Source organism: Montipora capricornis, chromosome 1 (genome assembly GCF_036669925.1).
Source record: "Montipora capricornis isolate CH-2021 chromosome 1, ASM3666992v2, whole genome shotgun sequence".
Lineage (NCBI taxonomy): Eukaryota > Metazoa > Cnidaria > Anthozoa > Scleractinia > Acroporidae > Montipora > Montipora capricornis.
The window spans coordinates 17,551,506-17,578,023 of NC_090883.1; the positions used below are offsets into that span (position 1 = coordinate 17,551,506).

The window sequence follows — 26,518 nt, forward strand, 5'->3', positions numbered from 1 at the left end:
GGGACAGGAGTTGAAAGAGGACTGAACACGACAACGTGAGTCCGTTGACAACAAAGATGTCGAACAATTTTGGATTTTTTTGATAACGGAAAGCCTTTCTGAAACATGAGCTTGGAAACGTCTGAAGCGTTGCGGCAACAATTCCAATTGATACAGGAACAGCAGCAGAAAAAGCTACTTGCCAGGAAACAACGGAAGGCCAAAAATGCCGAAAAAACTGCGCCGGAAGATGAGGGAACGAACACTGCGAACTATTGGGGACACAATGGTGATACTGATGACTTGGATTTAAAGGTGCGCCTTTTCTTTAGCAGAAACAGAAGGTTGTATTTGCTACAGTAAATGGCGGATAAATAAAATATTATTTTATAGCTAACAAGCAGACCATCTTCTCAATTCTTTAAGGCAAACGTTCAAACAAAATTAATCCAACACTGACTGCATGGCCATAGCGTTAATTTACGGCCCATTGTTTCGCAGTTCGCGGTTTATGGCTCTTATGCCCCTAAATTGAACAGACAGAAAATGAGCTGAAATCCACCGTATTCCCCGCGAAAACAATCTTGAATCGATTGCAAGTAAGGCCGCCTAATGTAGAATTTAATCCCCCTATTACCAGTGATAGTGTGAACTGTAGGTAGCCTCCATCTGAGATGTGTTCTTGTCATACGATCTCGTGCTCACAGCCAAAACACTGCAAAGGAGGCTGCGATACTGATTCTTTTGAAAAGTACTTTCATGAAATCTAATGACGTACAGGTAGTGGTACATTCTGGGCATAAAAGAGGATAATCATTGTTGACCAGTTCAGTGAAGCATCATTGGCACAGGCCTATTAATGTAAAGTCTTCCCCCCTCCACCCAAAGCAAAAAGGAAAGGGAAGAAAAAATTATGTGTAAGGGCGGTGTTCCACTGTGCAATTTTTCATGCAACTTGTCTCGCAATGGCATTGCGAGACAAGTTGCACGAATCATTGCCCAATGTAACGTACCTTGCAACGACCAAAAATGTTGTGCGACCAGTTGCAGAAACCATTGCAGAAAGTAGAATTGAGGTCTACTTTCCGCAATGGTAGCAAAGAATTCTTTGAGCCTTGCGCAGTGACTAACATGTGTCCTTCAACTTGCAATGGTTTGCAGTTAACCAGCCAATGAAAGTGTTCCTTTAACCTGAGTCGTGTGATCATCGAAATGGACAAGTTCCATGAAACGTTGCTCAAATAGCACCCGTAAAACAACTTGTTTCGTAATGTGAGAATGTTTGTAGAAATGGCATTGTGAGACAAGTTGCATGAAAAATTTCACAGTGTAACAGCGCCTTTAGGACCACCCAGGATGTGAACAACGGAGTGAAGCCCAATGATGATTGATAATAGGGCCGTTTATACGAGAGAAAATAAGCCGCGGCTAACTCTGGCCGCGGCTTATATAAGCCGCGAACACCTCGTATAAATGGTACAAAATCTACGTTCACGGCTTTCTCAAGCCGCGTCTTATCCTGGCCTGGGAGTTTATACTCGTATAAATAGTTCCTTCGCGGCTTACGTAAGCCGCGGCCAGGGTTAGCCGCGGCTTATTTTCTCTCGTATAAACGGCCCTAATGTGGTCCTTTAAAGGCCAAACCACAAATACTATAATTCTGTCTCACTCTTTGGTTCAACATCAAACCAAATTTGTGACACAGGGGAGGTTTATAGTCCTTTTCATGATACACAAAAAATACAATGTAATCTAATTATTTGTAGATTTGTGAGTACAAAGGGAGTTAAACAACCAACTGGGTCAAATGTTTGGCAGTTTCTTTAAAATAGGAAATTAATGAACATAAGTATCACAGATGATGTTAGGGAAGCAAAACAAAAGATATCAAAGACCCTTGATGAAATAAAAAGTAACTATTCTCAGCTCTTGCACAACAACATGACAACACTGGCCAGTTGTTGCAAAACAAGGAAATTTCTGTAAAACAGTTAAATCGATATCCCAAGTTTTTTTTTGGGGGGGTGGGGGGCGGGAGGATCATAGGCACTTAGTATCTCTTTCCGTTCTAACAGCGACACTTGAAGTTTTCACTCTGTCTAACACCTGAGACAATAATGATGTACTTGTCATTGGGGGGTTGGTCCAGGAATGAGAGAACTGCCCCTTTAAACCTATAGATTCTACTTTGTATAACACCAGCAGATTTTACTTATCATTGAGGACTTGTTCAGGTGTGAAAGGTAGCAATCAAAATTTAATAATTAATTGTAGTCTTCGTAGACTTTTACTCCCTGAATTGAAAAGAGCTTAATATCTATTACCACTTTTTTATTTACTGTTTAGCTTGATACCACTGTTTCAACTGGTGAAGATGCTTTTAGGGAAAAGGAGGTTGAAGAGTTGAAGGATGCAGTCAGGGTAAGCATGCTGAACTTAATACTAAAAATTAATACTCAAATTATATTCTTATTAATTTCTTGGGATCTTTTTACCTGTGAAAGAATGATTGTTGTCAAATTGTAACTTGCCAAGTATTATTATTATTATAATAATAATAATAATAATAATAATAATAATAATTATTATTATTATTATTATTATTATTATTATTATTATTAACCAACTGTCCAAATTTAAAATAAATTGGATAGTATTTGCCGGAACATTTCCTTCAGCTTTGAACAAACTGTCCAATTTGAGGAAAATCTGGATACTTTCCATCAACCAATCAAATGTCAAGATAAATAAATGAACCGAATATTGAGCAGTCAGGTTGCAACTATTATCACTGCTTTCAAACGTCAGCGAGCGATCATGGCTTACAGGGTTTTGTTTTCTGTTGATAATCGCCGAATTTCCCAACTTTTCTCTCCAACTTTTTGATGACTCAGAGTTTCAAATGGAGTCTTCAGCTAGGTTTCCAGAGATAGATGCTACTGATTTATTCGAGATGAGGTAGAATAATGAGAACAAGAATACTCAAAGAAGCACAAAAAACTTGGTTAAAGTGTTACACTTGTGGCGTGCTGAGCGAAGCGAAGTGAGAAAGCTTGAGAAGATCCCGAACATGAGCTTGACGACGTTCTTTGGATGCCATATAATTAACAGGTAATAGGACTACATGTACATGCTTGTCCAATTTGGAAATAATTGGATTCAAAAAATTCGTCCAATTTTGGTTCTCCTCAGAATTTTTCTCATCCAATTATTTCCAAATTGGAAAGCATGTAGTCCTATTACATATTAGTAATTCCTGTTATTGTTATTGTAGCTATAAATTTTTATCAAAATTATTATTGATAGGACTTTTTATTAAAAACTGCTGCATTAAATATAATCTAGCATTTGCCTGGTTTGCTAAATTCTCTATGCATGTGGTCCTTTTGCTCATCATTCCAATACTTGCATTAGACATGTGTATGAGTAAGTGTATACATGTTATGTTACTCACCAGTGGCCAATTCAGTATGAAAAAAGATATTACTCTAACCCTGGTCCCAGTTGTTCAAAAGTTAGATAACGCTGTCTTTTTTTTATCTGGTGGATAGCGCTGTCCATCGTTTGTCACAACTGGGGCCTGAAGAGTAAGAATACTGTGGCTTCATTGCATGCTTAAGACAGAGGGTGCATTTTTTCGTTGGCCAGGGAATGACGTGTTATTATCAAATATTATTATTAAATTTTCTACTGTTATGTCATATGACATTGGTGACTTCTTCTGGTGTGACACTTTTGCACTGTTACTGCAAGTTTCATAATTCGGCAGAAGGGCTATTAGCTCCAAACTGCGTTTTGGCTTCCATCAATCAAATTTCTGAACATAGCTGCGGGAACGATAGACTGACCACCTCCGGAAAGTGAGAATTTTGGAGTTTTTGTTTAGTTCACAGCTTGATTACCATTATGAGGTTAATCGGCATTGAGTTTGAATAAACCATGGGAACCAAAGATGCTAGTTGATAGGACCACATGTCAATTGATTTAGGCATCCATGGTTTTGGGTCCACTCTTGGCTTGGTCAGTCTGAAGTTTGATGAATTGGAACCAAATCACAGTTTAATCATCATGGGAATGAACCATACAACTCATTAGCAATGCTTTAGCATACATGTATGAAATCTGATTAGAGCAGAGAAATAAAAGTACAGGGCTTTTATAATACCTAATAAAATTAATTGCGTCATTGAAATGATCGCTGAATCAGTTGGTACCTTGATCCTCAGGCGGTATAGTGTCGCATCAATGTGTGCTTTGCAGTCATCTTCAGCTTGCCAGAAAACAAGACATCCTGCTGTGTACGCCATTTCCTGACCATGGATTCTTTGATGTGATCGTTCATGAGCAATCTTATGATTGTTGTTTTGGGCAGGCTTCCGTAACAATTTTCAGCTTGAAGTCGGGATTGTTAAGAAATGTTTAGTGCTTGGCATTTTGTCAAATAATGTTTACAAAATTAATGAATATTACAACCAAGTACTGTGAATTTGATCAGCTGATTGATTGTTTTAAGAAAAATTTATAAAGTTATCATTACCTTGGATCATTGAATATTAAAATAAATTAATTTTATGAAACATTTAAGACACAATATTTCTGAGAGTTCTGCTTTTCACTTATTAAATTGTCCACTTGTACATTGTAATTTGTTAGCAGGATTTGCTCAACTCTGAAAATAACATTTTCATTATCAAAGGAATTATGATGGAATTATGCATTTCATGGTGCATCTGATAACCAAGTACTTTGGCTGAAGTTTGACAATTTGATAGTCGCTTACCTTCATAAGGGGTGTATCTTATAACCATAGTGAGCCTTATATTGGAATTACTAAACTGCTGACTGAACTAAAAGCAATGGAGGAGAATTGCTTTCACGAGTTAATTTGATAAGGAAAGTGTGGTCCATTAGTCAAGGTCTATTCAGTTACATGTGTCTGGATCCCAAGGCCTATTATGGCCGTTATCAAAATTAATGACAAAGTCTGGGTCTCAGACGGAATAATTAACCAGCATAAAATTTACCATACTCTTTTATGTAGTTTGACAAAATATCAACGGAGCTGTTAATTCGCTTGGATAAGCAATGTGGGTAATGAAAAAATGACATCTATCAATTATACTGTATCAAGAGTTGTTATCTAACATGTGCATTTTAGGCTGTAAAATATACACCACAATTCAAGCACATATTCTGTTGTCACTGATGTTAATATGCAGTACGTTCATCAAGATAACTGTAACTCCTCTATAATTATATTTCAAATCTTGATGATACATAGTATATGGCATGCATCTTATTTTTTATAACAATTGAAACTTAATTAATGTCTGTGAGCAACTGTGCAGAAAGGATATAATTCACTTTTTGCACTATTGAATAAGGATCCAGGTTTGTCACTGGCTGTTTGATGACACTTCATACTTTCTGATGTGGAACAGGTGTTGAAAGATGAAAATGGACGTCTTAATAAGCTGCTGGGAGAGAGAGATGAGGAAATGAGGATTTTATGCAAAGCAAGAGATGGGGAGAAAAGGGCTTTGGCTGGTGAGAAATTTAAAACTCGAAGTGCTTACACTGCATTTCAATATGATGATTTTCAATTGTCTTCAGAATTTTCTAGAAATTAGTTGGTTCCTTATGTTTGGGATTGGCCAAAATGAAAATGATGAGGAACATGGTTTCGTTTTGTAAGCTTCCATGGATTTTTGTTTAAAGGAGCTCCTATCATCAATTAAATGTGCCCCCAACCAAACAATGTTTTTGTTCCCCAAAAGTCAAATTGAACCACCAGAAGACATCTGTATCTAATCAGAATGCGTTGGAGATATGTGTTTTTCAGCAAGATTAGAAATTACTGCCCGCTCTTAGAACCAATTTCAGAATTCTCTCCTGCTGACTTGCACTTATCATGACACTGTGATGATTGATTTGGATTTGCAGGTACTGGTGTAGCTGCAGACACTGCCGCTGGTAGGATAATGGAGCTGTCCAAGAGAAACAGAGAGCTTACATCAGATTTGGAGAGTGAACGGAATAAAGTGCGTCTGTTGTCAAAGAAAATGCAAGAAATGGAGAGAGAGGTTTGTGTAATCATTTTTGTTTGGTACATAACTCAGGCTTTCGCTTTCTCTTTCTCTTGTCCTGTATTGCCTGATTTCAAGCTGAATGGGACTACTCACTAGGTACAAGTCTATAAATTATGAGATTAGCAACTATTGATCCACTTAGTCAGAAAGAGCACACTGAGATTTACAAGATCCTTAGGTTTCGTGTTAATCGGGATAATTTTGACTGAGATACAGCCATTTAAATACGTAAAAATTTACAAAGAAATGTTGGTCATCTGGACGCAGTGTCCGGACGGCCATACATTTCTTTGTAAATTTGACGTTTTTAAGTGGCTGTATCTCGCTTAATATTGGGTCTATTAACACCAAACTTGTAAAGATTTTGTAAAGCTTGGTGTGCACTTTCTGAATATGTGACTCAACAGTTGCTAATCCTGTAATTGGCAGACTCGTACCTTGTCCCCCTCAGCTTGAAATCAGGCAATACTATGCCAGTTGCTTTTTTGGGTTACTTCCCATCCATTAGACAGATTGCAGGTGGTACATGTATATGGTGTTGTTATTGCGATAGAGAGCAAGCGCTATCCACACCCCATGACTTTTAGCTACCGCCTGCGAGCACTAGCTACCCTTCCCTTAAAAAGTTGGAGGAACTTGATTCAAACTTAGAAGTGGTAGCTTGTTTTAATCTACAGTTCTTCATATACATAGACTCTATACTGGAAAATACATAACTTGAACACAGCAAATAGAAATCTTATTCTTGTTTAGTTGTAACAATGGTTGTAAGTTGTAAGAGTGCAAACCCCGTTTGATGCCTGAATGATATTGACCCAAATCAACTCAACGTCCTCTGGTTTGTTTACTTCTCGTTCTGAATGATGTTGGAAAGTTATGTTCGATATATTTTTTTCCTTGTCGTATTTGTATTTGCAACTAAAACGTTTGGCATTTTGAAACGTTCTTGGTGCATACAGTATCTTAATCTAAAAGAACTTACATTATTTTGTTTTGTTGTAAGGTGATTTTAAGGCCTTCCGTTGTTGTTTGTTTTAGGATATTGTTTTTAGACAGTTTAAACTCAAGATCTGACTTACATGTATTTTCTTTAGTTGGTGTCTTCGGAGCCTGCAAGTAGCGAACAAAAACAGAGATCAGATTCTGAAAAGGTGAGGTTTTTCCTTTACATTTGGTGTTTTGTTCATTAAGAAATAACTGACGAATTTAAAATTGTATAATCATTAGATCAGTGTTGATGTCCCGTCTATTAACTCTAATTAGTCTATTAGATGCCCATTTAGTCATTTCCACGCTCACCTCTTTAGTGATAAAAAATACATTCTGTCAAGCTCTTCTAGGGAATAAAAAAACGGCTGTGCTCAATTTTAATCACAGCTCAGTGTTTTTCAGCAAAGCACAGGCGGAGAACTATTGACAACACTAAGTGATATAACGCGCCATTTTCAATTTTTAAAATGTGTAGTAACCGTCGAGAAATTAAATCGTTATGATTGCTTTAGTTACAGTAGTGTAGAGAGAAAATTATCACTTTGCACCAGATCATTTAGCCTTGTCTCCTACAAACGCTGCTTTTCATCGTTTCATCTTACTGTTTTTGCTGAAAGCAACAAAGAAATGTACCAAAGTGTCAAACGGCATGGATAGTGTAAAACTGAGTTTACTTTACTTTAATTAAGGGCTGGTTATCATATTCGATGCAAAACCTAAACACAAGCGTTTTTATAAGCACCATTTTCTGTCAAAGGGTCTTGAGAACAACAAGTGAGAAATAACTTGAAGAAATAAAACAACATATTTGATTTTTTTTTTATGAGACATGACTTGTTTTGGCATACTAATGCCATCATTAAGCGTTTTCGCAATGAAGACAGAACTGGAATGACAGTAGCAAAGGTCGGACTCGACATACTGGTCCAAAGCACGAGGTGCCTAGAATGTGATTGGATAAGATGGCAGGTGTGACGTTCACGTGAGACAAAGTTTCTCTGTAACAGAGAATAGCCTAGGCTCAAATGCCTTTCCCTCGTAGAGGTCATGGTTGTCATATTAACTTTAATTTATAAAGGTTTATAAATTGGCTAAAACTTGCCAATTTTTTCAAGTTTGGAGACGGTGTCTTTAGAAAGTCGCCAAAAATTAACTATGTATAGCTCTTTGTGCCACAAATATATTTCAGATCTTCTTAAGACTCTTTGTAATAGTGGGTTATCACGTATGTTGTATGTGTGAGCTACAGTACGAATTTAGATTTTTATTCAGTTTTGTCCGAAAAAAAGCAATTTTAGCATGACAGTGCCCCTTTAAGATTGATTGATTTCTGTATCCAAAGGCTGTTAACTTTGAGTGTAAGTTTTGGATTTCACGGTCCAACATTATTCACGTTCCAAACTGACCGATTGGATCTCAGAGGGTTGGATCCAAGGAAGAGTGACGTCATTTACTCGCCAGCTTAAGATTTCAGCGTGTTAACTCAGCTTATTTAATATATGCAAAATATGAGTTTAAAAATTTGAAAGCCCAAAAACCCCCGTGCTGCATAATAATTCAGCCGCGTACACACGCATTTCATTCTTAAACTAGCGAGTCGTTGACGTTCTTTTCTCCTCGATCCAGCTCTCTCAAGATTTTAACGTTAGTAATGCAAGGTAATTGAATGGGAAAATTCCAGTTAAATAACAGGTGTCTTTTTTAAATCAAGGCATAAAACTTAGGTTACTTAGTGTTTAGTTAACTGTAGTTTTGAAATCCAAAGAAAAAGAAGAAATATTTTTTGGTCAATTAGTGGCACTTTGAGGTGATTCCTTGGAAATAGAACTTGTCATATATTTCCGATTAAACTTTGTTCACTATTGTCACATGTCAAGGAGATGATAAAAATGTAATCTTAAATGGGGTGACCGTGCTCGTTTCCATGGTACGACCCGTATCAGCCTTTTGATTGGCTAGTAAGTATGATGTTGAACTTTGGCGCGGGTGGCCTGTGCACTAATGCCGGGAGTAAAATTTTTAAACATGGCGGCTAACTGGTGTATGGTTTTCAAAGTTTTTGTTCTTTTATTGTTTACTTTTCTCCACAAAGTACTTCAGAAAATCTTTAAAAGTCGTTCTCAGCAAATGTATATATTCAGGAGAAATTAGCCGTTCCTTGATGGAATAAGCTTGGCGTCAATTTTATTAATGTGCGCGAGCTAATGCGCGCACGAATGAGGCAAGAAATTGTGCGCAGTACAAAACCAGGGAATCACCTTAAAAGGGGTCTAAACATGCTAAATGGACAGTCTAACAGGTTGTTAAAATCTAGGTTCTTATACGTGGGTTTTTACTGTATTACTATTTAATAGTTCTTTGATCTTTGGAAAATTGACTATAGGATACTTCGGAAGTCACAGCTTTTCAAGATAAATTAAACCAAGCAAACAACAAAGTTGCTGAGTTCAGAAATCAATGTGACAAACTGAAGAAGGACTTAAAAGTTGCATACAAGGTAAGACATAGACCACTTTCGTAAATGGCGAACACCTTTACATTATTTTGTATTTATGTTAATTAGACCCGCTGCACTCATTTTGAAACAAGAATTCTTTTGAAATTTGCTCGTCGTAGCGAGGCTAGAAAGGCTTATTAGCAAACAAAGAATATTCTATTTGGCCGCCATCATGAAAGAGTTCTATAAATATTCAAGTGATCAGCTCCCAAATGATTGGATGAACTCGCGGATAGGAAAGGCTGCAGCTGTGCAGTAACACGGTTAAGGGTTTGAGTCCTGTCAAAGCTAGGATTTTTTTAGGCTTTCTTTTAACCGCCGTAGCTTCTTCTTTTATGGGGTTTTCGATAGGTTTTCAAAGTACCGGCTTTGATAATAGGAAGCTTAAGCACGCGCGTTTTTGAGACGCGGACGGCAAGCGGAAGTGAGTTGTTTTCCCTTTTAACTTGTCTTCCCACAAACACATTTCCATTGCTAAGTATCTTTTCTCCATTAGAGATGATTAGTATAAAAATCTGTGAGACAGCACTGTCCTGGCACGCGAAATTTTGTCTTCTGGTTCCCGTCCGCGTCTCAAAAACGCGCATGCTTAAGCTCCCTATTGAAAGTACCAGACATGGTTCTTTTCCGTTGTAAGGCCGATGCAAGTCCCTCGGGAGCGAACCCTCAGGGAGGTCTGAAACTCTCAGAAATGCTGTTTATATTCTTGAGATTGGAGGAAAAAAAACTTAACGCGAAAATGAAATGTAAGCACAGTAAGGCGATGTAAGTCCGTGTTAGTTTGAAAGACTTATTGCGCGTGATTATCGTGTTTCTTCAACCCAATAATTGAGATACCCAAGTCCAAAAAGAAAAAAGAAAGAGGAATAAAAAAAAAACCAACAATTTTATTAGTAACGTCAAAGTGGTATTTCAACATCCAGACGAAACGTCCGGCCTCTGGCCTCAAATGAAAATTCTGCTGTAACTGTGATTTCTTTCGCTTAGACAGAAAAAAGAATCAACCCATGGTAAATAAGTGTAGTAAAAATGGTTTAGAACAAGTCACTTATATACAATTGACCAGCTCCCAGTTGGCTCGATAGTTCAGACGGTAGAGCTATTGCAGCGCAATTGCGCTCTCATGGGTTTGGGTCTAGCCTGTGTACAGCAGCCCGCTCTCCCAAAAAAATCGGAAAGGAGCGTCTGTGATTTACCGTTGATAATCGTGTTCAATACCACGTGATTTTTCCTGGAATGTTTGGAAAATGATTTCATTGGTTATTATCCATTGATCATTACATCATTGAAACAACGAGTTTTGATTGGCTTTTATTTTTTATTTTTACGATGAGTTCGTGTGTACTTTGCTCACGAGAAAAAATACGAATTAAATCTTTCTGATGGTCGTAGAGGTTTTTCTTTTAAAGTACAAGTGGAATTGTTATCTATGGGGTGTAAATTGGAAATCGATTCTACGTATATTTTTAGGAATTGTTGTCAGCGCTTAAGAAAAAGAAAGCGTTCCTGACGAATCTTCACGAGGTCAATATAGCACTATTCAAAACATTGTCCACTCGAAAACGTCTCCCGCTATCCCTTACCAGTCAACGTAATCCCAACGCCTCCCTCGGTCCAGCCTAGCCATTCTCAAGAACAATCTACAAAGCGAGTTGCCTTGGAAGATTTGAGATGTGGACATATCGAGGAAAATAACAGCTCATCGGCAACGATCTGTGCTGCCCTGAAGATCAGAGCCGTACCCGGTTGGAAGACTTGCAAATACATCCTTTCCTTTAAAGAGTGCTTCTATGCTATAGGGCCATGGTATCTTAAAACTGTCGGAGACGCTCTTCAATGCACGTTTGAAATCCACCTCATTGACCACCATTTTGAGAATTTAGCTCCAAAGAAATATGAGCCACGCAAATTTTGGTCAGCGTAGGTCACTTAATAATGTACGCAAAATTATTCCGGAATACGATTATCAACGGTAAATCACAGACGCTCCTTTCCGATTTTTTTTTCGGAGAGCGGGCGGCTGTACACAGGCTAGTTTGGGTCCCGTTCAAGCCTGGGTTTTTTCACGTTTCTTTGGCAACTGCTCAGGTTAATTCATAACTGGGATGATCACTTTCACGGAGTCCTTCATACTCCGTAGGTAAAATTTATGAGATATTGAAAACGTGTATTCTTTCTTTCAATGTTGAATTCAATCATTGTGAAGCTACTGCAACCTCATAGTTGTAGCAAAGTGCGGGTCCCGCGGGTAAAAGATTGTCTTGGTGAATTTATGCATTAACCTTTTTCAGTGGCCAAAATGTTTTGGTTTTTTTTTGGTTTGTTATAGGTTCTTGCAAAAGAGATTGGAGAGGGTTTCAACATTAGTTCTTTGTTGAACGACTCAAGCGGCTGGAGAGGAAGACAACAACAGATCACGTCACTGCAGAATAAGGTAGTAAGTAATGCAAGGGATTTGACGCATGTGAATGGCACAGTTGCCAGGGGCTCGAGGAGCGATCATGACCATAAGCACAGTGGTGGACAAGGATATCTGTTTTGATATTGGTCCTTGACGTTACAGAAAAAAAGTTGAATGAGGGAAAATAATCGTGCTAGACAATACATTTTGCGGTGATTGTATTATATTGTTGAGGGGGTTGGGGGGGGGGGGGGAGGGTAGGTCCAAAAAAATCACTCTCACTCCTCGGTTAGTGTGCAAACTCATAGAAGTGTCGAACATATGTTCTCCTTGCTTTACGCATTGGAATGTTCCCCACTTTGTTTAGCCCATTGTGTATGTTTGTTTGAAATTCATTCCAAATGTACGTTTGTGTACTGCACTTTTTGATGTATCAAGGAAAAAAACCCAATATGTTATAAGAGGGGCACAAGCGAATAATACCAGCAAACAGACAGGGTCAGACAATTTCTTTGGAGTAAGGTAAACAACTCCATGGTAATGTGCTATCATACCAGCGGATTGTTGGCATCCTTCAGTCAACGACTATGGAGTTGCACCTGTTGAGGTTGTAAAGGAGCACCGTCTTCTATGGCTGTAGAGGCCAACGGATTACACAAAGTGATTTTGAACTCATTTGCCAAGAACCTTATTCATGAACTTCGGTTATGTCTCTAATGTTTCCAATTAGGTTTCGGAATTGAAAGGCCAGTTAGCTCAAGTCGCAAGAAGCGGTTCGGCAGTATCCAATAACATTCTTCTGAGATCAGCTGTGATGTCGTCTCCGTCATCAGCACCATCACAGTATGACGAAAACCACCGTTCGGTGTTGAAGAAGATGGAAAAAGACCGTAAAGATGCACAAGAGGTAATGTAAAGCTTGCCGAATCGATAATCAATTACGGAATATGTCATTTAAAAGGTTTTGCAAGAATAGATTCAAGAGTCTTTCTGAGTATTTAACTTAGGGTTCAATTCCTAATGAAAAGCATCTCAAAAATTAAACAGTTAAACTTCGACTGGCATTTTTTCAAAAAAAGAAAAAAGCTTGTCTTTCAAATCAGACTTCGGTAGACTGTGTTCCTCTAGATGCTTCCCACCATTTACACCAAGGCATTAGCGAACACAAAGATTCAGCCAGCAATCGGGAAGCATCTAGAGGAACATGGTCTTCAGAGGTCTGATTTAAGGAGGTAAATGTAATGATTTGTGCGTCACGCCACAAGCTATTCAGCTTTAAACGTTATCGTGTTTAAATAGAATAATATTATTATTACTGAGGTTAAATGCAGTTTAGCTGAGGTAACAACTAGGAGCGGCTGCAGTTAATTGTTGTCGGTGGTTTTGTTATATTTGCCCATGCGTTGGATTCCTCTTGCTTTGCGTTGTACGGCTAATTCATCGGTATGGCGGAAAGAAGGAGTATTTTATGTGGAGCCTCTAGCGGTCTTTTCCCTACCTCTACTTTCCACTGTTTATTAGTGTGACGGGTGCCTGTCTCCTCGTGGGCGTGGGGTTTCATGGCTCGTTTGTCAGGTTTTGCCAGCCATCGCAGGGCGCGACGAAAGTGCTGTCCGGTAGCCCGGGGCTAGTGGAATGACTTGTCGGGCTAGCGTTTTCTTATCGTAGCTTGCCCGATGGGCAAGCACCGTTGGTTCCTCTTTTCCGATGATAAATTGAGCTTTTATACCAAAAAGTGTGTAGCAGAAAGCTCCTGAGAGAAAATGATAGCGTTATGAGGCCAAATTATCGTAGCGTGACCACGTTTTGTGCCGCATTTTAGTTGTGTCCGTAAATAACGTCATTACTTTTTCTGCTTACATAAGCGACCGAAGTATCGTAGGGAGCAATGATAGCACAGTCGGTTAGTGCGCGGCCTTGGTGCAAGAGGTCCTGAGTTTGATTCCCGGATCTCGTATCCTTGTTTCGACACCTTTCCTTTCCGTGTAGCTAAGTAGCTTTAAATACCCGTAAAATGGAGCACTGATGGAGAGGGGGAGTAAAATGAGCGCACCGTCGACCTCAGGTTTGTCAGTTGAATTACTGTTTCGAGTTATCGACGTTAAATACGGTTACTTTACTTTTAAGTATATTTTTTGAAATGACAATATTTGCCGACTGACAGCGTGCAGTGCGAGACATTCCATGAAGGGGATAGTTTCTAAAGAAACTCTGGTGCTGCGTCGGTGGGGAAGTAGTATACAAAAATTTGGTTTTGTCAAGGGAGTTGCTAATTTAAATTGGCCACCGTACAGAGATTCTAATAGCTGAAGTTTCGAGCGTTAGCCCTTCGTCAGAGCGAATCCCGAATTAAATTCCAGCCGAGTCATGGTGCAGTGCAGTGGATTTTCTCGGAAATTTAGGTGCGTTTCGTTGGGAAAATCCAAATCCGAACGAACCCATTCGAATTCAGAGGATATTTTTCCTTTACTATTTCGTCCATGTTTGAATAAAATGTTACTCTGAAACAGTCATTTGCGATTTGTAAAAAATTTCTGGTCTTACAAAGCGAAACGATTTTCATACATGTGCGTTAACTCCGTTGATTATGTGCAAATTGCAATCGGGCCGACGACAAAGAGACACATTCTGTAGATATTGAAATTGACTATAGGCATTCCCAAACTTTCAGGAAATTTGTGGATGATGTTTATTCCGAGAACCTCGTTCATGTTAGCAGTACAAACAAGGAACTGAAATATTTCCTATAGCTCACTGTTCAACTGTTTTATAGTTAATACACTAGGCAAATTATTGAAAGCCTTAAGCGATATCAATTGATCATGTTTTGCATCACAAGATTAGATCACATGACTGTATTTGGAATTCTCGTCCACAAAATCTTGATGTAAGTTGTAACTGCAACTTCTAGTGGCCAGTTGTAAAAACAGAAGAAGTTAAAACGAAAATCACATTCAAGAATCACAATAATACGAAGAATTAGTTTACATCAATGGTTGGTATCATTACTTGTATTTTGCATAATTAATTGCTGGTTTTCACTCAGGTGATCAACAGCCATGCTTTTCAACGGAAACAAAAGGAAGCGTTTGCATAATAATAGAGTTAAATTCCCGGAGGATTTGGTCGGGGCACCAACATGGCCGCCTTTTCTTTGTTTAGGGCACCAACATGGCGGTCGTGACGTCATGTGAAAACCGAGAATAATTAACAATTATTCCATGAGCGCGCGTTGGATATGAGATGGTAAATAGCCAACGAGGCGCGTAGCGCCGAGTTGGCTATAACCAGTCTCATATCCAACAAGCGCGAATGGAATAATTGTTTTATTAAATTCCTTTAAACTCCAAAAGGTTAGAAAGTACGAAATACGAGCGAAAAAAGCGAGCAAATCCGAGCGAAATCAAAAAAAACTTGATGAGAACCGATGCGATGTCGTGTAACACCTTGTGGTCAGACAGACGCAGGCTCGTCACAAAAACATTTCTTACCTTTTCGCGTACTTCTAAACGTCGGAATTTAACCCAGCTGTCCAGAAAAAAATTTTTTTTTGCTTTCTTCAGAGAGAAATTTCGCTTTCCGGCGAAAAAACTTTTAGCTTGGCAACACTTAAATCAATCATTTACCATATAAGGTCAAACCAAGGTATATGAGCTGATAACCGAGATTGAGTGAACCAATCAGAGCACGAGAATTGCATTATCCCAGGTTGAGAATCTGATTATTCTTTATAAACAATTTAATTTCGGGCTAGCTCCTCAGACCTTCGGGCTAGTAGCCTCAAGTAACAGCTTGCCCGACGCAGTTGTTGTTGATTATTATGGCAGATTCTATTTACTTTTGTGCATATCATTATTCCATCAACCAGCGGATTTTAGATCTTAGCTAGTTAATTACATCAATTTACATTCCTTTTTTCTGCTTAAACAAATTCGTAGAACTTCTTAACGATATTTACATTCTGGCTCAAAATCCATTTCTGGCAGCGTTCGATGAGGTAACTCAGTTCCTTGTCAGTGTTTGTAATTGATTATCATCATCATCATCATCATCATCATGATCATCGTCATCGTCATCATCAGCATCATCATCATCGTCATCATCATCGTCATTCTTAAAAGAACGCTTCTCGTGGAGGTTTCGAGATCAAAAGCTTAATCAAAACTGTGGTATGACAATGGTATTGGCAACGACGACAGCGTCGGCAACGAGGACGTCATTTCAAAGTATAAATTCACGTTATTGAAATCACCTCATGACTATTTCAAACTTTTTAACATGACAAGAGTGTGGTCGTTCCTCAAGGATGACAATGGTCGGAACGGCGCTTAATTTAGGGGAGAAAATGAAAATTTATCCTCCAAGTGCTGTCGTTTTTCATAAAACCTTAAATGTAGCTATTTCACGTTGTCGTTTTGCAGACGACGGCAAGGAAATGGACAAAAGTGAAAAACGCACGTGCAGGGCGTGCGAAGCTATTGTTTTTGCCCACTAAATATACATATGTGACTATAAGCCAACAAGCACGAATCACGCTGGAATTTTTTTCGCGTTTCACCGTGGAAATATGACACCTTGGCCGTTTTCACACTAGAGGAGGAACAAATCGTCTGACATTTGTTCGTCGAATTTGAATTCCAGACGGCCATATGCTGAAACGTTGTCTGTCTTAAATTCATACTACCAGGAGAATGTGAGCACAAATCAGTACATTTGAGCGCAAAGAGAACTGGCACTACCTCGCTCGGTTGCTAGTCCCATTTCCTCGCGGCGAGAAAATCAACCATTTGACCGTCTGATGCGAATTTTTGTCGTACTGTCGTCGACTTGTTCGTCGAAAACTTTGTTCGTCCCGTTTGCACATCAGACGATTTGTTCGTCTGAGACGATTTGTCCGTCCAGACGATTTGTTCGTCCTCTAGTGTGAAAAAGGCCTTTTTGTGAGAAAAGCCGTTCTGGAAATAAATATACTCGGGGAAAGGGTTGACTCAAGGAATGTGTTTAGAAAGACGGGCTTCTTCTTGATGGGCTCCTGCTTTCACGAAATGTTTTTTTGCAGTGACTGACGACGATGCAAGGCCGGTTAGTGTCGTCAGTGTCGAGCTGCGGTGGAGGCTACCTGCTGTTCGAACAAAACAAAAAAAATAATAAACGATAATTGTTGTTTTTTTGCTTGCACGCACTGGACTTAAGTTCGCAATTGTGCAGCGCCCAACCCATGCTCCATGCTACTTCTCATAGCCATAGGACATTTCTGAGTTCATGTCTGACTCCTCTTCAAAGCGAGTCTAAGTGCGAAGTTTTTCTTATGAAAATTAGTTTTCATTCGTATGTAAAGTAAAACTAATCACTGTCACAAGAACTTTGCACTTAGACTCGCTTTAAAGAGGAGGCAGGCATGAACTCGGAAATTGCCTATTGCAAAATCTGCCAGCCCCGTTATTTCATACCAGTCCTATAACTAATCAAGTGAAGCTATGATCCTCGCAGTTGTGAACACAATTCTTGCAATTGCGTAGGGATTCCTGAAAAATTCAACAGGATTTGAACCCGTGACCTCGCGATACCGGTGCGATGCTCTAGCCAACTGAGCTGTGAAACCGCTGACGTTGGGAGCTGGTCATTTGTGGATTCTAATGTTCCCATGAGGAATGAATCAACGATGAAATTATATATGAAATGGATCGTACATATATTGAACTGCGGATATGAAATTAAGTAAAGCTATGATCCTGGCAGTTATGAAGGCAGTTTTTGCAATTGCGTAGAGAAGTATGAAAATTCAGGACTTCAACGGGGCTTGAACCCATGACCTCGCGATACCGGTGCGACGCTCTAACAAGCTGAGCTATGAAGCCACTGACGTTGGGAGCTGGTCATTTGTGGGTTCTAATGTTCCCTTGAGGAATAAATCAACGATGAAATGATATTTGAAATCTATCAACCACAGGGAGCCCCACAAGCTGTTTGTGTAACCGTTTGTAATTTTATAATAATTGTATTGGATCGCCATTTGCTTCTTCTGTACTGATATATCGATAAATATATGCTTGGACTGATGTTAAATAAACGTTGTATTACCTTACCTGCGGTGTACTGTCGTTCTTTTGCCTCAGAAGTGGTATTTCAGCGATTTTGAAGATTTCGAGTTCGCTGTTTACTGTGCCTCTTAATGGAAGAACAAGGGTGGAAAGTAATGATTGTATAGTGTCTTATGTTTAGGTTTCTGTAAGCAGTGTGAAATAAACTTGAACCGCTCCAGCGCAGGGGCGATATTTCCACAGAAAATCGCATCGCTCCGCTTTCAAACTTCGCGGAAGAATGGCCGAAAGATTCACGCTTCTTCTCGTACTTCTCGCTCGAAAATTCATCCAAACTGCCCGGAGCTGCCCTCGAAGAAAATCAAAATCCCATCCTTTTGGGAGAGACAATCAGGAGGACATTTTGAGGCTGGTACGCATGGATCTTGTTTCGCGTTTCGACGGCTCAAAAGGATGGGATTTTGGTTTTCTTCGCGGGCTAGCTCCGGGCCGTTTGGATGAATTTCCAAGCCGGAAGTACGAGAAGAAGCGTGAATCTTTCGGCCATTCTCCTGCGAAGTTTGAAAGCGGAGAGATGCGATTTTCCGGGGAAATATTACCCCGACACTGGAGCCGTTCAAAAATTACTTTCTACCCTTGTCCTCCATCAAGAGGCACAGTAAACAGCGAACTCGAAATCTTCAAATCGCTCAAAATACCACTTCTGAGGCAAAAGAACTACAGTACACCGCAGGGGGTAAGGTAATACAACGTTTATTTAGCATAGGTGCATGCACATATTTATCGATATACGGCTACAGAAGAAGCAAACGGTGAATTCAATACATTTAATTCGCTATTTTCCCAAATCCCATAATACAGTTCATTTTGGGGGTTATTTGCATTAAACAATGGATATCCAGTTTACTGAAGCATGATAACAGTCCCAAGAGTAAAAAAACTTGTATTGTTTTTATGTAAAGAACCCCCCAAAACGGACTACATTATGGGAAATAGTTTATTATAAAAGTACAGTTACACAAACAGATTGTGTGGGTGCCCTGTGATACAACTGTAACAAGTACCAAGTACTACGAAAATCCCCAATGCGGTTTGATGGTTGTATGATGAAACTAATCAGTGACGTACGTAATTGAGGATCGCCTTCTTACGCTATCTTCCCTCGTTATTATCGTCATCGTCATCAGGGCGAGCTTGTTTAGCAATTTATGACACGCTTGTTGGAGCCAATATTGGCTACAACAACTTTGTTTTTCATGGCATTTGGTTATTCTGCTTTCTGCCATTCAATATCATCTGGGGCCATTTGTTCAAACGATGGATAGCGCTATTCACCGGATAAATCACTATCCAGCGGATAAAACACTAGCAAAACCAATTGACTTATCCAGTGGATGGTGATTTATCCGGCGGATAGCGGTATCCATCCTTTGAACAACTGTGGGAGTCCTGGAGTTCGTCTTACAGGGCTGAGTAGAAGTTCGCTTGCTAATACCTCGATACTGCGCCAGCAATGTCTAGCAAATCTCAGTCTTTTGTAATTTGTCTATAATAAGTAGCATTACAAGGGAAAAAATAAAGGAAAAGTCTCAATTATTATTTTTCATTGTTTTCCACCAGAAAACACAAGCTGATTTGGAGATTCTGGAGCAAGAGCACAAGAAGCTGCAACAGAAACATGATGCTTCTAAGGCCCGCAATAAGGTGCTGGCCAGTGAATTAAAAGGATTAAAAGCTCAAATACAAACACTGCTAGAAAAAGGCGCCCATGACGACGAACTCATTGCTGCGCTTATGGTAAGCAACAAGTCTTCATCTTAATGACCTCTGACATATAACTGGTTACTGTAAACTAGAAGTTATGGTAAGATACAAAGTGCAAGAAATGTTTTCTTCCTCTAGAAACTTGTTTTTTTTCATTTGTCAATTTTGTTAGAAATCTCTGAATAAATTCAAATATCAGGAACTGTATGCATAAATTAATTTTGGGACGATTTATCCATAATTTGTGAGCGTTTATTTCACTCGCGCTTGTTGGATATGAGATGATTATAGCCAACTCGGCGCTACTGACCTCGTTGGCTATCTATCATCTCGTAAAAAGTGCAGTAAACCGAACCGTAAAATAAAAGCTAAAATTTTAAAGGCGTGCTTAGGCATAATCACTGAAACAAGCGCTTAGCCTTAATTAGTAAACAAGTGACATTGGAGGCAGATGAAAGTGCATCTTAAAACGCACGGTAGATAAAAGGAACATTATTCTTCGTGCTTAGCAAATTTATTTGGCGATATGTTAACCGCGGACGATTGGGACGATTTATCCATAATTTGTGGGCATTTATTCCGCTGGCGCTTGTTGATATGAGATGATTATAGCCAACTCGGCGCTACGCACCTCGTTGGCTATCTATCATCTCATATCTAACGCGCCCTCATGGAATAATAACCAACTAAATATTCACCTTAGTGGCGGTGGCTAGTGGTGGATATTTACCGATCAGCGATCAGCGGTGTCCCTGAAAAGTGCATTACGGGTAAGATATTCCCGTAAATCTCGATTTTTAGTAGTTGGAAAAATGATAGTGACTGGTCGCGGATTTGGGGTTCTTCGTCACCCGCATTGGCAACTTACTATAACTAAATCCGGTGGCTTAACGCGTCATTAGAAAATCGAGGGACTTTTTACATGACGGTTTCGTGGCCTGGAAACGATGGTTTTCTGGCGTATATCATGAAAGTTTTGAAAAACAAAATGACGGTTATTGCACACAATTCTTAAGGTACCTTGCTTTTGTTGGTAAATTGGAACAAAATGATACCGGGAAGGAAACAATTAACCGATCAAACAAGTATGTTCAAGTTTTCGAGACTCGCCAACAATAAACTGGGCTTGTGTTGAACTCCAGGCCGATGAGTGTTTTCCAAGGATGCATTTATACACTAAAATAAATACCCCGCCTTTTCAAGATTTCCTTTTCAGTCTAGGAAAAAATGTCTTTTACCGCTTCTATAACATGGCATGGAGTGAAGAGTTAATCTGATTTTCCATGGTTTTTCTGTCTTCAGAGAGAACAACAGCAATTAAAAAGTGCGCCGAGGAAAAAAGAACCCACCCCACCCCCAAAGGTTGTGACTACACCCCTGGATTATTCGCTGATGGAGGATCTGAAGAAAGGGTGTGAAGAACGCGATAAACGAATACAACAGTTAGAACAAGATCTTGGCAAGGCAAACCTAGAACTTAAAAGCACGACAGAAAAGTTCAAAGTATTGACAGAGCGGGAGAGAAAATCAGTTGCTTGCAGTACCGAGGATTTGCCGACGACTGAAGAAAGAGTTGAAGGATTCACACCAGGTTATGGATTTGGAGACGGTGGGGGACAAGGAAGAACAGCAGCGTCGGAACGAGGTTTTGTTAATGGTTTAATGGAGCCTTTTCAAAGAGGACCTCTCCCCCTTAGTGCTGAGAATTTCGTGCCTCAAAATAATGGGAGTGGTATGCACAGGAAACATATTAACCTAGAAGGACTTAGTAAAACCCAGACTTCCTCTGTCACTGGGAGTATAACCCGGCGGAATGTGACGTCTAATGCAAGTCTGCAAGGTCTGTCGGGAAGGGGATCTTCACAGGGATACCAGCTACCCCCAACCCCTCCAAGTGGGGGACGTGGAAGCCGAGGCCGGAGAAATAGTGCTGGAGGCAGGTATATGCTTAAATGTAGATCAGAATAAAAGTCATACATTGCATAAACAACCAGAATTCAAACTAACTGCTAAAATAAATAAAAGAAAGTTAATTATAGTCACCTTTTTAACACTTTGTTATTAAATTTAAAAAATTAGCCTACAGTTGTCAAATGAGATCTCCTCTTGGAAAATCAAAGTATCTCGCTGCGATGTGAGGCGAAGATCTGGCTTAAAGATTTTTTTCTTGTGTCTTTGTTATCTTATCAAAAACGAAAATCGGAGCTTAAAGAGAACATCAAGTCTAACAAAAAATAGTTTTAGAAACCAAATAAATTGGGAACCATAGAAAGAATTCTTAAAATAAAATTTGCTTGACTGTTTTGAAGAAAACTTTTGTATCTCAAACAAATTAATTTGAGAATCGCTTATTGTTGTTTTCAAAATTCTCGGGTGTTGCCACCTTGAAGATTGTACCGTGCTACAGTTGTTTAAACAACATCAAACATTGTTTGGTGACCAAACATGCTGATGTTGAAGTCAGTGGCCAAACGGTTAAAACATGTTTTATCTAAATCAGATCAAACTCCACATGCACGCGTCAAACATGCACGCGTCAAACATGTTTGACACGGCTGGCCAAACGAAGAAAAGTTCACCCATCAAACACGAGAACAAAAGAAATGTTTTAAGTTGTTCAGTTTGATCGAATGTTTGATGGCCTTCAAATTTTATCAAACACGATCAAACACGATCAACCACGATCAACCAGCACCAAACAAGGTGGTCAAACGGTAACATGGTTGGTCACTAAACAATGGAGGATTTTTTGTAAACGCCAAACATTCCCCTTTTGTCCATGCCTTATTATGAAAAAGCTCTTGGTGTCAGAACAATAGGGCACCGTCACAAAAATTCAAGGCGGTGCCCAAGAAAAAGAATGTAACATTCGTTGTTCCCTGCACAGTTTTCTCTGGTATCGAGTTGTTCTTTTATAGGAGTGAAGGTTCCCTATGATTGAAAAGAGCAGTGTTTTTTTTCTCTAAACGTGTTCTACTCGTATCCGTCTTTTTTGGGTCACATTTCCAACTTCACCCAATGTAGCATCCTATTTCAACTTTGTGTCACTACGTCTTTATAATGAAGGGGGGAAAAATTAATTAATTAATTACAAAAAATAGCCAAAGTTGAAAAAGCGCCGATTACTCTACTTGGGCATTTTTAATATAAAGTATTTATTTTAATCCAGACAATATTTAATATAACCATCATCATTGTTATTTAGCTCTTATTAACCGAACAGGAGGCCTGTATGGGAGAACCTTGACCTGTGTGTACAGACCTCACTACGCTCGGTCTGTACTCACGACCTCGGTTAAGATTCTCCCATACACACCTCCTGTTCGGTTAATAGGTTGTTTGTTATATGCCAAACAAGAACAATTTAATTCGTTTAATGTATAGTAACTGGTTTGTACCAACTGACATTTTGCTTGCGAAGGGCGATGAGTGGCGATGAGCTGAACTTAATTCTGCCAACGTTTGCCCGTCCTTCTTTTTTTCTTATCATCCTTTGTGGCACTTCCACAAATAAATATTGGTAGCAGAAAATACCCAATATTTTTTAATTTTAGTTTGCAACGTTTTCACCGCAAAACGTTACTGGTGTAGATGGGAAAATCTAGACCGCGGTCAATATCAATTTTAGCCAATCAAATTTCGTGAATCTGGTAGTTCCCAATCCTTGTGAGAGAGACCTATGAAATGTTATTTATTAAATCGCCCTAGAAAGAATGTTTCCATTTGAATAAATTCTTGATTTTCTGTGATCTCTGAAGCGAATGAAATCCGGAGAAAAATGGTTCCTGGTCGAGCTAGTAGATTGCATGAGTCAATTTTTCATATGATGCGGACAAACTGCTTTCCAAAGCAAAATCCTTGGAAAATAGAAATGCAAAACAGTTGGGGTTATCAATTAACAACAAATCTTTATCTTGAAGAACAAAACTTGTTTGTTCCAGGTGGACAGATTTATAATTACCTTAGAAAATATTTGAGGTGAGGGGAACGTTCAGGTTAAATGTTTGTTTTATATGAAGATTACATGCGTTTCTTTTACCCTTTCGTAGTTAAGTTTGGGCCGCCTTTTTTCAATTGTCGCCCGGCTTTGACACCCTGTGGGTTTGTCAGATGACAGTTTGTCACCTTTCTTGCCTGCATTCTCCTCCCTAGGGCAGCTCTGGGAAAATGCCCCGGGAAAATGCCCTCTTGGCGATTTTGAAGTTTGACTTCGTAGTTTGTCTTTAATCTTGTAATCATAGGACTCTCTAGTTCGGAACAAATGGCCGCAAGAATGGCCATTCCTTTGGACGGGAAGGTCCTGTTAATGCTGTTACTATTCTCCCATTTCTCTTTTTATTGGTTTTTTTTTTTTGAAGTGAGGAAGTGCGGCTGTTGAGATCCCAAGTCCAGGAGAGCAAATCTTTATGCCAAGCTTCCGAAGTCGAAAGAGACCGACTGTTGGAATTGGTCTCAGTTCTTCAAAGAAGGTACGATTATGGCTGACCTTGCATCGTTGAGGTTGAGAGGGAGGATGGCTGGAAAGGATGAAAGAACTATGAACATTCAGCTATGACGAGTTGGCTAGTGAAGCCAAGTTGCCTTTTATTGTTGCAGGGTATTCCAGGTTACGTTAAGCTTGGGCGTTTACCATTTGCTCGGAAAATCCGGTTGGAATGGAACGCTCGTAATGGTAGAGGATTTTTCCTGTGTGGCGTTTGGCCACGCTTGAGTCTCTCGCGGCTGGAAGAAAACAAAGACAAATCAAAATGGCGGTTTCATCTGCAGTGTGGAAAGGCGGGAAAAAGAGGTCGAGATGAACCGGGTCGAGTGGAAGTTTACAAATGGTACAGGAATTTTCCGGTCATTTCGGTTGGAACGGGAAAAGAGGAATACGTCTGAGGATTTCCATCTTTTTCGGAAACTTTCCGGTGGAATGAGCTGTATCATTTAAATTTCCAACCGGAATTTTCGGTTTTTGTTGACAAATGGTAAACGCTCCTGGATAGTGGCTTTTGTAGTTGGCTATATTTTCGCAAGAAGATCGCTTTTCCCGAAGCCAACCGATTTCAAGGCAAGCTCGCGAAGCGACAACAATGGAGAAAAAGTTTAGACGAACTTCAGAACCCTTAATTTAAAAAGACGATCTTCGACCAAACATTGCTCCTTCACCCCCATCCTCGCCTTATCCAACGCAGTGTTGTTCAGGAGAAAGCGCTAGTAATCTAGCCGTGCCTCAATATTGTTGTGCGACAAATGGGCCGTATTAAATAAAGACTTATTATAAAAATTGGATTTTTCCTCCGGGACAAAAGCTCGTTTTCCTCGCTCGCTTCAATCCGTAAGAACGCATTCCATTTCAAAACTAATTAGGATACATATGCATAGCCGCTTCGAAATTCAATATTGCCCCATGAGATGGATTTTTCACAGATTTTCGGTAAACTGTCCAATTTTTTGAAAAATTGGAGTCAAATCGTAAGAAGCTAGATACTTTTCTTTCTAAGCAACTAACTAAGCAAGTGCCAGAAAATACAGTGTAGGTATGGTATTGTTGGTTGTCACTCACGTGATCAACAGGCATGTTTTTCAACGAAAACAAAAGAAAACATTTGCATAATAATAGAGTTCAATTTCCGGAGGATTGGTCGGGAAACGAACATGGCCGCCGTTTCTTTGTTTAGGGGCACTAACATGGTGGCCGTGACGTCATGTGAAAACCGAGAATAGACCTTATTCCAAAATGGCTGTCATTCAAATATTCTTTTGTTTTTATTCAAATTAGCCCTTGATGCCTCGTTCTTGAGTTGAAAATTCAAAAGAATATTTTGCCTTGAACGAGGCATCTAGGTCTAATTTAAATAAAAACAAAAGAATAGCTAAATGGCGGCCATTTTGGAATAAGGTGTATTGGCCAACCAGCATCAGTGAATTTTATGGAAGTACAAAGCGCTTTTTTTTTATAATGACGGACTATACCAATTTGGCCTCTTTAAATTTTCGCATGCCCGGAATTTTTTTTCTACTAATTATTTGTGAAACTGGACCGTCGGATTGGAGTCATATTATGCAAATAGATCGAAGGGGAAGGGGGAGTCTACGTTTCCAAATAGGTTTCCGGATTCATGTAGAGCATATTTCGTTTTTTTCCGGATCTTTAACGGTTTATACCAGGCTGTGAATCCGAATGCAGATGAATGGCTGAAACGTATATGCTCATGTTTCAAAGGAAATAAGCCAATTGCAAGCGAACAAGTTGTAAATCAATCTTTCGTCCTGATAGATTGTCCTTCATACGCGCCGAAACTGTTAACCTGTGTTTTCTTGAAAACTATATCCGGAATTCGTAAGTATTCGGATAGGAAGGTTCCATTTCAAACTAAGTTTGTTGTTTCGTTTTAACGCAAGTTTCAATCACTTTTCTTCTTATCTATTGTTGAAGCCAGCGTAGAAGTTTTACAGTATTTGCAATCTTTATTTATGTTAAGTACTTTGGTGATTTGTCTTTTACGTACCAGACTAGATGAAGCTAAAAGCAGCGAGTTGGAGGCGACCAACAAATGGCAACAGGAGAGGAGACAATTAGCGCACTTAGAAAAACAACTGAACAGGGTGCAATCGGGACAGGGCGTGGCTAAAGGAAAAGGAAAGGGGTATAGCTCAGCAGGGGGAGCACATGACAGACAAGCTAAGATAGATGACTTAGAGGAATTGTCAACCAGGTAATTGAAAAAAACTTAGTATCAATTTCTTGATGTTTAACGTGCAATATTCCCGT

At 39.4% G+C, this 26,518-nt stretch overlaps 1 protein-coding gene across 1 annotated transcript in view; it reads left to right on the forward strand.

Moving 5' to 3' along the window:
- Positions 1–18: 18 nt before the first annotated feature.
- The window catches only part of LOC138017314 (coiled-coil domain-containing protein 13-like), a 27,638-nt gene continuing 1,138 nt past the window's right edge, over positions 19–26,518 (forward strand). The window contains exons 1-12 of the mRNA XM_068864450.1: positions 19–294; positions 2,326–2,400; positions 5,421–5,526; positions 5,923–6,062; positions 7,163–7,219; positions 9,442–9,555; positions 11,885–11,989; positions 12,687–12,863; positions 19,618–19,794; positions 21,064–21,701; positions 24,120–24,230; positions 26,259–26,462. Coding sequence (XP_068720551.1) covers positions 106–294; positions 2,326–2,400; positions 5,421–5,526; positions 5,923–6,062; positions 7,163–7,219; positions 9,442–9,555; positions 11,885–11,989; positions 12,687–12,863; positions 19,618–19,794; positions 21,064–21,701; positions 24,120–24,230; positions 26,259–26,462 — 2,093 coding nt within the window. The 5' untranslated portion in view covers positions 19–105. The remainder of the gene's footprint in view (positions 295–2,325; positions 2,401–5,420; positions 5,527–5,922; positions 6,063–7,162; positions 7,220–9,441; positions 9,556–11,884; positions 11,990–12,686; positions 12,864–19,617; positions 19,795–21,063; positions 21,702–24,119; positions 24,231–26,258; positions 26,463–26,518) is intronic.